Here is a 15,769-nt window from a genome sequence, read left to right as displayed (position 1 = left end):
ACCCACGTCGGGGCGAAGGGGCGGCGGGCGGGCCTCGCGGCGCCTCCTCCCGCCTCCCAGCCTCCCGCCCCGGCGCCCGCCCCCAAGAAGAGCCGGCCGAAGGCGGCCGGCCGTGGGCCTTGAGGGGCCGCCAAGATCGTCGGCTCGTCCCCGGCCGTGAAGAAGCCGTGGAAGAAGCCCGCCGCCGCGGCCGCGCCCCCACCCGCCACCGTCGCCGAACCTCCTCCCGCCGTGCATGAGGTGCTCGAGGAAATGGCAACCCCGTCCTCGTTCATGGACCTCCTACAAAACGCGGAGGTGGACCTCGGAGCTCCGCCTCTAGACCCCTTTAGGGTTGGCGACGACTTGGAGGAAAAGGAGGAAGATGAGGAGGATGAAGGGGATGACGAGGAGGAGGTGGCCGAGATAGGGGTGGAGGCATTCACCGCCGCTTCCCGCCCACACGCTCGGTCGACAAACTACACCGAGGCGGAAGATGTCCTCTTGGTTCGTGCTTGGGCAGCTGTGGGAATGGATGCTACCACCGGCACCGATCAAACCGGTAAACTCTATTGGCAAAGGATCGAGGACGTCTATTGTAGGATCAAGCCGAAGACTAGTGGGTTCATCCATCGCACTTACCGGTCGCTTCAAGGCCGGTGGGAGTTGATCAAGCCCGCTTGTTCTCGTTGGAGTGCGGCCATGGACCAAGTGAGGGATGCACCACCTAGTGGAACCGTGGAGAGTGACTATGTGAGTACATATTTCTTCACTATTTTGATTATGTGTGTGCACTATGCTATTGGTGGGTTCTTATGTGATTTATGTGTGGTTGATAGGAGACAATTGCCGGCTTGAGGTACAAGGAGATGGCGCTTCCAAGGGCAAGCCATTCCCATTTAAGCATGTTTGGTCAATTCTTCAAACCTTTAACAAGTGGAAGTTGAGGGATCAAGAGACCGCACCCAAGAAGTCGGTAATGCTAAGGATGGACGATAGTGAAGATGAGGAGGAGAGGAACGTGGGCAAGCCCGAGGAAAACAAGAAGGGCAAGCTAAGGGTGAAGATGGAAGAAGAGGCGTCAAGCCTAAGGGAGAAGATGGACCACATGATAAAGGCAAGAGAGGAATTGACAACGAAGACATTGGAGATGAAGCTTCTTATCACCGAGAAGAAGAAAGAGGTCAAGCTTGCACAAGTTGAAGCAAAACGTGAAAAAGCAAAGCGCAAGGCCGAGTGGAGGAGAGGATGATCAAGCTCAAAGAGGCAAAGGTATGGAAAGAACTCATGGTGGAAGAGAAAGAGCACATATGATGTCCAAGAAGGACATGGATCAAGACCAATTGCAATGGTGGAAGGACTACAAGGAGGACATCGCGGAGAGGAAGAGGATGTTTCGTGTTGCGTCCTCTACTTTTCGAGGTGACACTCCGATGAGTAGTTGTGGTGATGGCGGTGTGTACGACTCCACCGGTGCCGATGGAGATGCTTGATGGAGCCCGCTTGTGGTCTAGGAGATGGCACCGAGGTGCAACTTTTGGTGATGATGCCGATGAGAGGAGAAAGATGATGATTTTGTAATGTAAACTATTAAACCATGCATCAATGATTGTCATTTGGTAGTTTGTTTGGAAGTTGATTGTGTTCTTGTTGTCATAAATTGTGAGATGCCAAATGATAGATTTAAAGGTTGGGGTTGAGGCAAAGACTAGAACCCTTAAATCCAATCCTTAAAGCAGTTTACGGGTTGGGTTTGAGGGTTCTAGTATTTGCCCCTGTTTTTCAATCCTTAAAAGTGTCAAAAAGTGACACTTCTCAACCCTTAAAAGTGCTTTGAAGATTTAAGGGTTTGAGGGTTCTACTAGTAATGCTTTTACACATGCAAACAATTAAAAACAACATTCGGGCCAGGGCTTCGTGACGGGCTTGGACTTGATAAAAGAATGTATTTCGGGCTTCGGGCTTGAGAAAAGAACGTCGGGCTTTTACAAGCCCGGCCCGGCCCGACATATGCCCAGGTCTGATTCCTGCTGACGGAAAAAAAAAGATTTCCCGAAATCGATCTCCACCTAGGTCGCCGGCGAGGCGATGGCCATCCTCAACGCCAAGGCCAGCACCGGCCATCTCCGCGTCTACGGTCCGGCGCTGCACGACTACGGCGCCCCGCTGATGAAGGAGAGAGATCAGGAAGCGTCACTCCTCCTCCTCAAGATCCGGCAGCACTACGAGGAAGCCCTCAGGCGGCTCACCGTCCGGCGGCGCTCCGACGTCTGCCTGGGAGTCTGTGTCGGACGGCTCGATCCGGTCTCCAACATAATCGCCAGCACCCTCCTCGCCGCCACGGAAGCTCCAGTTGACACGGACCCGACGGCGGCGCTGGGCGTCGTGGACGGGCCCAAGCTCAGGGACATGGAGCGGCGCTCCGTCGACGGCCTCGTCGCCTTCCTCACCTGCTTCTTCCCTTACCTCGCCGATTGGGAGGCCGTCAGGTACCTTCTCCTCGCCGAAGCCGACCCCATCGTTGCCGCGCGCATCGTCATCGAGGACCGCGGCGTCAGGTGCTTCCGCGAAGGCTCCGCCGCTGCCCGCGGCGCCCTCAAGCTGGCCCTCAACTGCGCCATCGTGGCCGCCAAGCACCCGTGTCCCTCGCAGCTCGCCGGCGTGTGGCTGTTGCTGAGCTCCTCCCTCCACAATGTTGTCCCCTTGCTCTCAGATGTGCAGCCCAATCCCCCCCGCGACATCCTCCACAGCTTCCACACATTGGTCCAGGAGACGGCACATTCCCCATATCCTCCTCCTGATGGAAGCCTCGTCAGGCCATGGAAACTGGCTGCCCGTTGCCACAAGCACGCCACCAAGCTGACCTACCAGCATTCGTGGTCGCTGAGGCTAGTGCTCCTCGACACGATCCATGGATTCTACCTGCAGGCTCTCGCCAGATTGCCGCGTGGTTACCACCGCAGCCTGCTCGATGCTGGACATTGCTACGGCCCATTCGACCCCGTCTCGAACATCATCATCAACACCATCTGGTACCAAGCCACCTTCCCACCACTGAGTCAGCAAGATGAGCTCGACATTGTCGGCACATTGTGCCTAATGCGGATTGAAGCACGATCCTTCTACGGACTTGTCTCCTTCCTCTGCACCTGTTACCAAGATCTCAACGCCGATCAGGCCATAAGGTTCCTGCTCGACACGGCACTCAACTTGTCCGTGACAAAGCAGTGCAGCAGTGCCAAGGAAGAACAAGAAGCCTACCGGGCTGCTTCCATTGCGGCATGGCACCCCAGGCCCGACGCCCAAGCAGGATTCCTCAGTTCATTAAAGGCGATGTTGGTAGCGCCTCATGTCCTGTCACTGCTACAAGATGGAGGCCAGTATCAGCTCTCCTCTCAATGTGTCCACCAGATACACACGCTATTGTGCTCTGAATGCCATTCCATTGTTGGTGTGCTAACCAAGCAGCAGAGGCCAGCTCCCATTTCTGAACGACAGTTCCATTTTACCATGTCTGAGGGACGTAAACAGCGAAGGGCTCATAGAAGGATCTCTGCAAAGGTCAAGGCTGCACTAAGGAGATATGAGAAGCAGAGTTCAGTGAGTTAGTTTATCCCTCGGATACCTCTATATTTAGTTTTAACCAAATTATATCTACCAAAAACCTACATAAACAGCTAATGGAACCTGCTAAATAAAAACCTACATAGACTGACTGAAAGCCCTGCAGTTCATCTTGTGAAAGTTCATATTGTTTTTGTTTATAATCCTGCTGAATCGTTGCCACATGTACACAAACTTTCAGACAAGCCCAAGAAGTTTGCTTCACTGCATGACTGACGGGCCCCTGTCTGGCAGGTCCCCAAAATTTTGGGGCCCCAGTTTTTCCTTTCATTTTTTAGAGGCTATTAGTCTTATACTCTAGTACTTCATAGTGTTAATCATTACATTAGCTGGGAATAGTCAAACCAATAAAGAATATATCATTTAGTTCTTTCTGGGAATCTGCACTGCTGCATATGCATCCCTCTCAGACATGCACCACACTACTAGTCATGCATAACAATTTTTTGGTTCTTCATTTACTAATGCACCACACTACCTCATTGCTCATCGGCTGATAGTAAGATCTTGCATTCTTCTTCTACTGTGACTTCACCCATTATGGGTAAAAAGAATTCTGATAAAGAGCTTCCATTCTTCTTCTACTGTGACTGCACTCATTATGGGTAAAAATAATTCTGATAAAGAGCTTCCATTCTTCTTCATGACTGCACTCATTGTGGGTAAAAATAATTCTGATGAAGAGTTGTACGTATAGTAAAAGTCTAAAAGATACTCGGAGATTTTATTCCAAATGAAACTGTGTATATGACCCATTGATATTTTAAATATTTTGGAACAACTGGGTTCTTTTGCAATACAATTTTGTAAGTTCTGTTGCATCGACAAAGATAAGTATTTCGAAATAAAAATAGTTGGTGCCCTATTTCTGATTGAACAATAAAGACAGCTAGGGATAGAAACATGTTTTCCCCGTAATTGCCTTTTACTAGCTAAGGCCCACTTTTTAGTTTCGCACTGATCCTCCAATTTATTGGGTAAGATCCTGATGATTGAGTTAATCCCTACGCGAAGGACAAGCATTATCATCTGGACTCTAGAATAATGTTCAAACAAGTAGTGCTATGAGATCAAGTTTGATTAGGATGTGCTGTGAGGCCGTAGTGGTCTGAAAAGAGGGGATATTGATCTTCCCTTAGTTCTACTTTGCGCTCACTTGCTGATTCTTTGCAATCTTGTAGGGACACTCTTATCAGCTTCATGTGGTGTGTGGTGTGAATGAATGTGTGTCAGGTCCTGACAACTGCGAAGGCTCGGGCTTGAAGCCAGGACTTGATCCTAATGATGACTACTACCATCACACCCATGCCAACTTTCTAGCGACTCGAAATGTTGCCGGCATAGTTTCAGCTCCTGTACTCTTCTTTGCCGAGCTTAGCAACCACGACGACAACCAGGATTGCCAGCTTCTGTGTTGCCCCGTGGATTTGCCACCACCAGGCGCTGGTATATACACACATATTCCATCCCCTTCGTTTAAGGTTCCTTTTCTTTTCATCATATGGATATAGTTCTTCATAAATAGTTCTTGCTCATGTCATGCGCTGCCATCCATATGTATTATAGATGATATGTAGATGGTTACATTCACTAGGAAGTTGATAGTTTACATACCGCAATCGAATCTGGCTGTAATCGTTGAATTAATTAAGTAGATTTCCTAATTTGTATGATCATATCGTTACAAACATTCATCAGCATAACTTTCCGAGCGACAGCAAAATTCCTGCTATTTTTTTTTTGGAAAATTAAGTGCATGCAGATTCATCATAATTTAATCTCATTACTGTGTGCTTCATCTTGTGCATCTTTGTACAGCAGGACTAGTCCGCTGCCTTTTCTGCGAGCATCAAGGAATCAGGATTGTGCACCCGGCCTTGGAGAGATTCCATGGGCACGAGGCTGAGTTCGAGAAGATGGTCCGCGGAGAAAATCTGTACAATAATGACTGCTATCCGGAGGGCGATATCGAGCCCTACACCAACCATCAAATCTTAAAGCACAGTGAATATGTTGCCAGGTGGGTGCACGGCGGACTCGACGAGGACTGCATGTACCTCGGTAGCAATGACTTCACTATCGAGAAAGATGAAAGCGAGGAGGAGGTCGACGACCTGGAGTAATATGTAACGAAGAAAACAATTTATTTTACTGTGTTGGGTGTAGTATTCGCTTGTCTGCACTGACGATCCTCGATTAAGTAGCAGCTAGTTCGTTTATTCGTTTAATTATAGGATTAGCAAGTCTGTCGACCTAACAAGTAGTTTCTAGAACCAAAAACTGCATTTCTGTTTACAGTGCGTACCTGTTGTGGCCCTCAAAAAAAAGTAGCACTGGTGTGTGTGCTACTGTAGATATTAATGCATGATAGAATGTGCATGATTTGCATTTATCATGTTTGTACAGATCCTTAGAAATTCTACATATGTTGGTACTTTTATTCATAGCATTGGATTTCATACAAATTTTTCATATGAAATCTTTTATACTACATTTCATAGAAAATCTAACATCAACTTCGACCTCTTTTTACAATTTCTTTGTTTTTCCTCTTGCATCAAACGCTCCTTGTTACTCTTATACTAGGATTTAAGTGGGCATGTCACTTCAATCCCTTATCCTAAATCAAAGAGGCCTTAATCTTCTTCTCTCCCCTATCCTAAAGAGATGCTCGCGCCGCTCTCCAGGGTGGGTGGCACGAGCAAACCTAGCCGCCTTGTCCCTTCCCTTTGGCCCTCGTCGCTGCTGGATGAGGCCGACGGGGTGAAGCCTACCTCGACGGATGGCAGCGGCAGGGGAGCTCCTTCTCATGTGGCATGTCGCCTGACGTAGCAGACCTACGAGACAACAGTGGAAGTCGGGGCGGTGGCCTCCGGTGGCAGATTTGGTGGCGACACGGCGGGGAGGTCCACCGTGGTGGTTCAAGGGGGCGGCACGATGCTCGAGGGATTCAGGCTCGGTGCCTCGATTTGGTAGTCATGTCGGTGGCTCGTGATGCTCATGGGGACGATGACCATTCGACGCGGTGATGGGTGCTCGGCTGCTTGGTTGTAGTGCCCATAATCGGGGCGGCAGCCAAGGGCGAGAGCCCCTATCTGGTGGTCAGCATGTCGGGCCATGAGGTGGCCCCGATGGGCCATCGGGCTTCTATTGGGAGGTGGATCATGACGACAACGTGCTAGACTTTCGCAAGGGCGGTGACATACCGACGGTGGTACGATCCACGGCTTGGTGGTGGTGATCCAGATCCAATCAACCGAGTGGTGGTGACTACACACTGTGTTGCAAGATCATTGTGAGTGTTCATCTCTCAAGATCTAGTGGTTGACTTCGGGGATAGAGATGAGATGGTGTTGTGCTTGATGATGATGAAGATTGATCCTCCCACGACGAGAGGGGTGTTGGTGATCACGTAGGCTTCGATTTCCCCCTCCCGGAGGGAAGTGTCCCCGGCGGAATCTGCCCGCGGGAGAGCCAAATTGCTCCTGCTCTAGTTCCGCCTCGTGGTTGTGGCGCCTCGTCCCGAAAGTCTCCTTCTAAATCTTTTAGGGTAAAATGACTTATATACCAGAAGGAGGGGGGCAGACATGGGCCAGGGGCCTCACATGGCATCAGGGCGCGCCCGGGCACCTGGCTTGCCTCCTCTCGTGGATCTTTGGCCCAGTATTTTTTATATATTTTGAAATAATTCTCCGTGAATTTTCAGCCCATTTGGAGATGTGCAGAATAGGTGTCTCTGCTGTAGCTTTTTCAGGTCCTGGAATCCAGCTGCCAGTATTCTCCCTCTTTGTGTAAATCTTGCATATTAAAAGAGAAAAAGCATTAGAAATACTCCATGAAGTGTTATATTGACTCAAAACTTTATAAATAATAGCAATAAAACATGATGCAAAATGGACGTATCAGTAACTTTTGATTTGAAAATAGTCGTCGTAACATACCAATGTGGGATCTAGTTTCGAGGCTCTCGGCATGATGGATATTTTATATGAAAATGGTTTTTCTATTGGACCGACGGTTTGAACTACAAAACATAGTTTTAAAATAGAGGAAAATCTATGATGACATCAGCCTTTTTGTCCTCTAGTTATAAGCTAGAAGGACCATTTTTATGCCCGGGTAATTTCAACATAAATAAGATGTAACTCAGTTATAACTTAGTCTGGGCCCGATAACTTTTGATCCAAAAAATAGTCGTCGAAACATATCAATATTGGATCTAGTTTCGAAGGTTTCGTCGTAGAAAATCTTTTATGTGAAGACATATTTTTAATATGACCGACGGTTTGAGCTACAAAATATTTTAAAGTTTTGAAATAGGGAGGAATCTAGGATGACATCACCTATTATTTCCTCTCGTTCATTTGAACCGCATGAGAAGGTTCGTTGACCATTTTTATGCCCTGATAATTTCTATATAAACAAGATGGTAACTTATGAACCAGAGACGTGATAACTTACTTAGCCTGAGCCTGATAACTTTTGACCCGTAAAGAAAGTCGTCGAAACATATTAATATGGGATCTTGTTTCGAAGATCTTCTCACGACGAATCTTTTATATGAAAACGGTTTTTCAATCGGAGTGACGGTTTGAGCTACAAAATATTTTAAATTTTCACATTGGGAAGAATCTTTGATGACATCATCAATTCTGTTTTTTCTGTTTGTATATGATTAGTAACTGCTAATTAACTGCTAGTAGAGATTGGGCACGCACAGAAAAGAGAAATAAGATAAAATTAATGCATGCATGAAATTAGGAAAGAGAGAAATTGTGCTTAACATCCTCCCATGCGCAATCAATGGTTAAGTTTACAGTAGGGTTCTTTATATAGACAATGAGATATACATTTATTTTAATGAAATGAACTACGCTGCCAAAACAAATAGGAAAACACTTGAAACCGGTGCACCGGCGGAAACTTTGGCCGGCCGCATCGCGTATGTACGATCGAAGGGAACCGTGCAACTCTGGTGCGCACGCAAGATCCCTCCCAGGGATTCAGCTAGCGAGACATAGGACGTGGGCTCCATCCACGATGCCTCTCTCACCTCCCGCATATTCTTTTTTCCTCCCGCGGCATCTTCATTTTCTCTCTCTCGCTCCCCCGCCATACATGCTGGCATGCTGCTCCTGTGCACCTGCTGCTCCTCTATTTTTGCTCCTTCCCCATCTCTGCAGCACGTCGGTCACATCCCAAAGGTCTCCCTCGCCGCACCCCCGTCCCCGTGCTTGTCAAGCCCCCAAGTGCTGAAGCAACCGACGGGGACACCGGTGCTGCCATGGCTGGTCGGAGACGCCGTGCTACGGTGTTATTGATTTTTTGATTGAACCAGGCAGAGCTGAAGTTTGATCCAATAGTTGTTTTGCTGCAAACCGGTTGTTGACTAAGGTGGAATCATCTACTGATTTTGCTACAACCGGCTAAAGTCAGGAGCTGGAACCAGTGGCTGGATTTGCTGGAAATGGTCAGAGTTGGAGCTGGAACCAGCAGTTATTTTTGCTGCAATCATTTGTTGTTCTGTGGTGACGACATGCCGAGAACCGTTTTTGTTGCAACCGGCAAACCACAAAGTTTCCACCAACAAGTGTTTTTGCTACTACGACGAAGAGTGTGGAAGCTGCGACCATGAGAAAGACAATTGCGCCGCCAGTGACAAGCACCCGGCGGCGAGCTACACTTGGCAGCGCCGACTATTTTGTTTTTGCTGCAACCACATATCATTTTTGCTACGACCGGTAATAAAATTTGGTGCCATGACGACGACCATGTGTTTACGATCTGTGAGGCGAGCTACAACCGACTGCGACGACGGTGATGTTTTTTTGCTACAACCATGTCCTGTAGAAGCTACAACCATGACGAGATGAAATCATGGAAAGCTGGGTGCCTGGGACCGGCGACGAGCAGCAGCAAAGCTACAACCATGACAAGATGAAATCATGGAAAGCTGGGTGCCTGGGACCGGCGACGAGCAGCAGCAAAGCTACAACCATGACAAGATGAAAGCATGGAAAGCTGGGTGCCTGGGACCGGCGACGAGCAGCAGCAAAGCTACAACCATGACAAGATGAAATCATGGAAAGTTGGGTGTCTGGAACCGGCGACGAGCAACAGCAAAGCTACAACCATGACAAGATGAAATCATGGAAAGTTGGGTGCCTGGAACCGGCGACGAGCAGCAACAAGCTACCACCATGACGAGATGAAATCATGGAAAGCTGGGTGCCTGGGACCGGCGACGAGCAGCAGCAAGCTACAACCATGACGAGATGAAATCATAGCTGCAACGAGCAACTGCTGCTGCAACGAGAGAGGAGGTGGGTGTTGCCGCGTCCCGCGTTAAAAAACAAGGGGCCGGTCCGCCGGCGCCTAGCACTGGCCAAACAAATAAAAGCAGGCCGCCTAATAAAGAAATTAGAGTTGTGATTTGGTGGGCGGGGAGGCCCACACAGACAGGTCCTGCAAAAGTAAGCAGTGTCCGTGCCCGCGCCAGCCTCTTTTCCCCTGCAAAAATTGTCGTGCGGGGTTTTGACCCCCGCATCGCGAGCGGCTCTCACCGCACCGCTTTGTTTTCCTTACTCATTAGTTTAAGGCAACCCTCACCGCAAGCCCCGCACCACCTATTTGTACCCTCCCGCCTCCCCCCACCCGCTCCGCTCGTCGAGGTGGGACTAAAATCAGCACCAAGCCTCACTCACGTCTTCCTTCCTTCCTTCGTTCTGTTCGTGTGTGCGTGAGGGCATCTCCAGCCGCGCCCCCAACAGGCCCTCCCCAGGCGATTTTGCCGCGCCGGCAACAAAAAAAGGCCCCAGTCGCGCCCCCAGAAGCCCGTTTTTCGCCGGCTCGGGCCAAAACTGGTGTCGGCGGACCCAGGCCGAACCCGGCGCCCTGGGGGGCGCTTGGGGAGCCGACGCAAGCGAAAAAGGCACGTGGGCCCGCCCTGGAAGCGACCCGAGGGTCTTTTCCCGCCGTTTCTTGACATTTTTCCCTCGCATCTCTCCCGCTCGCTCGCCTTCCTTCCGCCATTCTATCCCTTTCTCCCGCTCGCTCTCGCCTTCCTCCCGCCAAACCCCCTCCCGCTCGCCGCGAAGAAGCACGCCATGCCGCCGAAGAAGTACGCCATGCCGCGCGCGGCGGCAACCGCGAGTGGGGCCGTGGCCCAGCCGAAGCCGAGGAAGCCGAGGGCGCCGCCATCGAAGCCACCAGGCCTGTCGAACGCCGAGTGAAGGGTGGAAGTTCAGCGGCGCGAAGCGGTCACCACCGACAGGCGGAACAGGGCCATAGCCAAGAAGGCCCGCGACACCGCGGCACGCACGGCGGCGTCTTCCTCATCGGTCGACCAGGCGGGGATGAACCCACCCGTCGTCAGCCACGCCCAGTACGTGCCCTGGGGACAACAAGGCGCCGGATCTCCATGGGGTTCATCGTCGCCCGCCTGCTACGCCGACGGCGACGCGCACGACGGGTTCAACCCAAACGTGACCTTCCCTCATGGTCACCCCGCTACGCGCACGCCCTCGCCCGCCTTCGTCGGCGTGCAGTACCCTCCATACAACTACTCGCGGCCCGCCTCCTACGCATCCACACCGACGCCCCATCTCTACCGCGGACCACTACCCTTCTCGCACCTCGGCGGCACCGACGACATGGGAGCCGACATGGACGACATCATCGTGACAGGATCAACCGCGGCCACCGAGTCTCCCGGGTTCGCCACCCAGGACGAGGTGGTGGACCTCAACGGCGACATGGAGGCCGAGCTCGGCTACGTCTACGGCCACGACGCGCAGGAACCCGAGGAGGAGGAGGATGAGGAGGAGGAGGAGAAGGAACCGGCGCCTGTTCCGACGAAGGGGTGCCAGAAGAAGAAGAAGCGGGCGGCTAGGTCAGGCAAACCGCGCATCAAGTGGACGTCCAAGGAGGAGGAATGCCTCGCCGAAGCATGGAAAGTCGTCTGCCTCGACCCGACCACCGGTGCGAACCAGAGCTTGGACACGTACTGGGACCGCATCAAGGCCGACTTCGATGAGCGGAAGCTCGTCGACCCCTCCTTCAAAGGCGTGTACATGCAGCGCGGCTCCAAGGCGATGGCGAACCATTGGGGGCGTATCCAGTTGGAGTGCAACAAATGGCATGGAATCGTCGAGGAGGTCGCGGCTCGCCCGGAGAGCGGCGCCAGCATTGAGGATCAGGTACGCACGCCGTTCGCCCGCATATCTTCGCCCCTACGCCCGCCAACTGTTTGTCTCTCCGCGCAGCTGCTGCGTATGTTCGCCATGTATCGGGGCGACAACTAAGACGCCGACTTCAAGCACCTCCACGTCTACAAGCGCATTGACAAGTGCGAGAAGTGAGCGGAAGTCTGGCGTGCCCTCGACAAGGCCAAGGAGACATACAAGCCAGACGCGCCGACTCCGGGCGCGTCAGAGGGACGGCCGGACAGCCACAAGTTGGCAAAGAAGGGGAAAAGTGCCGACGCGGCAACCGCGCGAGTGCAGGAGTCCATCGAGCATTGCCTCGCCGACGCCCAGGGCCGGGCCGTCCTACGCGAAGAGAAGACCGAGGCGCGGTGGTCGTCGCTTATGAAGAACAACGCCATCAAGCTCGACCTGCTCCGGACGAACGTCGCCGCGAAGAAGAGGAACACCGACATGGCTTTTCGGATGAGCGGGGCGGACATGCTCCAGAGCAACGACGAGAAGCTCAAGGTGTGGTACCTGGTGCAGCGCGGCCTTATTCTGAACGAGCTGCCGACGGCAACGCCGACGACGCCGATGACGCCCACGACCACACGGACGCCAAGCCCGGACGGCGCCTCTACATCGCCGCCCAGTAGTGCCGAAGCCGCGCCGACGCAGCCCTGCGACGAAGCAGGTCCGACACCGACGAGCCCGCGCACGCCGACTGCGCCAACGCCTGGAGCCGACCAAGCCGAGTGATTCGTTGCGCACGGCGCCCCTCTGTTTTTTGTAACGCCATACTACGTCCGATCGCCGGATTTGCGACGTCTTTTGAGAGCGAGAACGATCAAGTTTGAATTTCCTCCATCCTGGGGCCGGCGCATGGGGGCGTGACTGGAAGTTAGGTCGCCCCCAGGGGCCGAACTAGCGCCGGCACGCATCCAGGCCGCTCTATTTAAGCGCCCTGGGAGGCCGAACCGGTTGGAGATGCCCTGAGGCCGCCCGTGGATTTCCTTCCTGGGCCGCCACCTCCTCCCTGCAGCTTCGCCCGAGGGCTGCGCGCTTCTTTTGCTGGCTCCACTCCATTGCCGGAGACCTTCTATCCCTCTCCCTGGCCGCACATCCACTGGCTCACCCCGCGCCGCCCTCTCTCCACCCCTCCTCGCGCCGTCCGTCCGTCCATGGCGACCCACCGCAGCGCTCCAAGACCTCCACGACGGCATGGTATGGTATGAATCCCTTCTCCTCCTCCTCTTCTTATTCTCCTTCAATCTCTCTATCTCACCCCGTCTCTGCCTCTGCCTCTGCCTCTTCAGGTAGGAGGAACTTCCAAGACCTCGACGACGGTATGAAATCCTCCTCCCATCCCCTTGTCTCCTTTTCTCTCCTTGTCCCCCTCGTCTCGTGTCTTGTCTTGTCTGTAGGTGAGTGAGGTAGGAGGTACAGCAGCCAGCCACCGGTTGATGACAGCAGCCTCCTTCTCCTCCTGCCATGGAGTGGGATGGAAGGTCTCCTCCACCTCTCTAATCTCTCTGTTGCGAGTAAATAGCATAAAACTACTACTTTACAGGTTAGGGTTCCAAAAAACTACCAGTTTTTAATTTTTCTCAGATAATTACCAAGTGAGTGGTCGGCTGTTTCAAAAAACCCTAATGACAGAGCGTTTTTCTATTAATCGCGATTATGACAGTTAGGCCCCATGCGTCAGAGCTCTAATTTTTGACCGTTTGTTTGACCGTTAACTGGCACGTGGGACCCATATGTCAGTGTATTTCTGAAAAGCAATCAGCTCCCTGAAATATTTTTAAAAAGCAATTAGGTCCCTGCATCTTTTTCCAAAAAGCAATCGGGTCCCTGCTCCAGATCACAGCACCACTTGCGCAGCTCCTCTTCACGCCGCCTCGTTCGGCCGGCGAGGTGCGCCGGCAGCCGCCGGAGCTCGTTGTCGCGTGACCTGTCTCTCTTCCCTCTTCCTCGCGCCGGCTCAAGGTGGGTCCAGGTGGGCGACGTGTTGAGTCCAAGCGGAGCTCCTTGCCACCGGCCGCCATCGACGCCTTCGACGGCCTTCTCGAGCTCGCCGCGGGCCGACGACGCGTGCAGCCTGCACCTCTGCTGGAGCATGTGCCTCCCGCTGCCGCTGCCGAGGCCGGCCTCTGCTATGGCTGCCGGAAGGTGAGGGCCAAGGTGAGGGGCGGACGCGGTGGGTGGCGGGGCGGACGCGGTGGTTGGCCGACGTGTTGGGGTCCAGGCAGGCGACGTGTTGGGGTCCAGGCGGAGCTCCTTGCCCGCGGCCGCCGTCGACGCCTTCGCCGACCTTCTCGAGCTCGCCGCGGCCGACGACGCGTACACGTACAGCCTGCGCCGCCGCTGGAGCATGTGCCTCCCACTGCCGCTGCCGAGGCCGGCCTCTGCTATGGCCGCCGGAAGGTGAGGGGCGGACGCGGTGGCTGGCCGCTGTCGCGCCGGGAGGGTCAGTGAACGACGACAAAGGACGGGGCATGCACGCCGGCGAGATGAGAGGAAGGGAGGCACAGAGGGATTACCCGAGAGGAGGAGGAGGAAAAAGTGTGGAAGATACACTAACAAGTGGGCCCCACATGCCAGTTAACGGTCAAACAAACAGTCAAATAGACGGACAGTTTAGGTGCGGGCCTGACCTATCATAAACAAGTTTAAATTTTAAGCAACGGGTATTTGGGATTTTTTGAAACAGCCGACCACCCACTTGGTAGTTATCTGAGAAAAATTAAAAACCGATAGTTTTTTGGAACTCTAGCCTGTAAAGTAGTAGTTTTACGCTATTTACTCCTCTATTGCCTCCGGTCTGTCTGGTTCACTTCTAGGCCGATTCAAAAATTTCTGTTTTTTCCGATTCAGACATGAGCACGAGCAGATTCACTAGCTGGACGGACCTTTATGGTGGCTGTGATTAGGTAGGATCATTGCAGAATTACCCAAGGCAGTGCCTTGCAATTAGGCATTGTTATGTCAATCAAATCATCCATCCATACATATGATTGATTTGTTTATAATTATATGCTTGATTTATGATTCCATAAGAGTAGGCTGATTCGGCTGCTTCCATTCCTTCCTGTATGTATTGATGCTAGCTCCTTCAACTTTGCTTCTATTTAATTCACACTATCTCATTTGCTCCTGCATCATGAACCCTCCATTCACGAGGACGACACATGGTCGAGCTCCCTCCCCGGCCAAGCGAGCTGCTGCTTCACACCATCCGGTGACAAACTGAGGTGCTTCCCTCGATCCACATCCTCTCCTTCATTCCATGTCTCTCTGATCCCCTCTTAATGAATTTGTTTTTTTCAATTTGGATTAGCAGGCGGCTGACTCCATGAACGAGGAGGAGCTGCTTGAGTTTTCCCCCCAATCTTATCACTGCTCTGATATGAGTCACCCTGCTGTTTTGGTCTGCTTGATTATTCTTTCACTCTCCGATCCGCCCGAGTGTTGTGAACGACAACAAGCAGCAGCTTGGTGTGTAGTTGTAATTCAAACTCCCTGTTTATTCTCCATGGGACATGGAGAATTCTACCTACATATGTGTTTGTAGGTGTACACAAGGTCGTTCTTCTGGTTTTTCTTTTCGCTGCTGTGCTCTAGCCTTGCTAGTTCCCATTCTGGTTGGTTGTGAAACAACAAAACGGGGTGGCAAGGTGATTTTGGTTTCACTCCAGCTAGCTTCTTCTTGTGTAATCAAATTTGCCTATCAGGTCCTTCCTTCCTTCCTTCCTTCCTGTATGTATGTATGAGGCTGGCTTGTTCAACTCTGCTTCCTTCTAAGTTATTCATATCATGTCATATTTGCTCTTGCGGCTGCATCATGGATGCCCACCTACGAGCTTGTTTTGCCAATCAATCAATGCTATCTCACTTTGCTTGGTCCTGTCTGTTTCAGAATATAAACAAACTAACTGCTCAGCTCTCGGCTCTGAATAAATAGTTGACCCTTTCTGTTC

At 52.1% G+C, this 15,769-nt stretch overlaps 1 protein-coding gene, 1 long non-coding RNA gene and 1 other non-coding gene across 4 annotated transcripts; 2 read left to right on the top strand and 1 right to left on the bottom strand.

The window, feature by feature from the left end:
• The first annotated feature begins 2,023 nt into the window (after window positions 1-2,023).
• Window positions 2,024-6,005, top strand: LOC119291960. 2 transcript variants are annotated; one of them, XM_037570769.1, is made up of 3 exons: window positions 2,024-3,579; window positions 4,785-5,049; window positions 5,425-6,005. In XM_037570769.1, the coding sequence occupies exons 1-3, from the start codon at window positions 2,068-2,070 to the stop codon at window positions 5,724-5,726; spliced, it is 2,079 nt and encodes a 692-aa protein (XP_037426666.1). In that variant the 5' UTR covers window positions 2,024-2,067; the 3' UTR covers window positions 5,727-6,005. The 2 variants fall into 2 exon arrangements, with proteins under 2 accessions (XP_037426666.1, XP_037426665.1); XM_037570768.1 differs by having other exon boundaries at window positions 5,422-6,005.
• Window positions 6,006-10,045: 4,040 nt separating this feature from the next.
• Window positions 10,046-10,205, bottom strand: LOC119296623. Its single transcript, XR_005145346.1, has one exon. It is a non-coding gene; the product is annotated as a U12 minor spliceosomal RNA (small nuclear RNA).
• A 2,586-nt stretch (window positions 10,206-12,791) lies between these two features.
• On the top strand, window positions 12,792-15,557 carry LOC119294127. The gene is made up of 4 exons (XR_005143349.1): window positions 12,792-13,018; window positions 13,106-13,297; window positions 14,667-15,043; window positions 15,133-15,557. It is a non-coding gene; the product is annotated as an uncharacterized LOC119294127 (long non-coding RNA).
• Window positions 15,558-15,769: the final 212 nt, after the last annotated feature.

Source organism: Triticum dicoccoides, chromosome 4B (genome assembly GCF_002162155.2).
Source record: "Triticum dicoccoides isolate Atlit2015 ecotype Zavitan chromosome 4B, WEW_v2.0, whole genome shotgun sequence".
Classification (NCBI taxonomy): domain Eukaryota; kingdom Viridiplantae; phylum Streptophyta; class Magnoliopsida; order Poales; family Poaceae; genus Triticum; species Triticum dicoccoides.
Note: the sequence above shows the minus strand (reverse complement) of the source record. Positions and strands in the feature narration are given on the sequence as shown.

Coding starts and splice junctions, on each gene's coding strand:
- LOC119291960 (XM_037570768.1), top strand. CDS start 2,068: ATGGCCATCCTCAACGCCAAGGCCAGCACCGGCCATCTCCGCGTCTAC. Junction 3,580..4,784: donor GATATGAGAAGCAGAGTTCA/GTGAGTTAGTTT, acceptor GCAATCTTGTAG/GGACACTCTTATCAGCTTCA. Junction 5,050..5,421: donor TTTGCCACCACCAGGCGCTG/GTATATACACAC, acceptor ATCTTTGTACAG/CAGGACTAGTCCGCTGCCTT.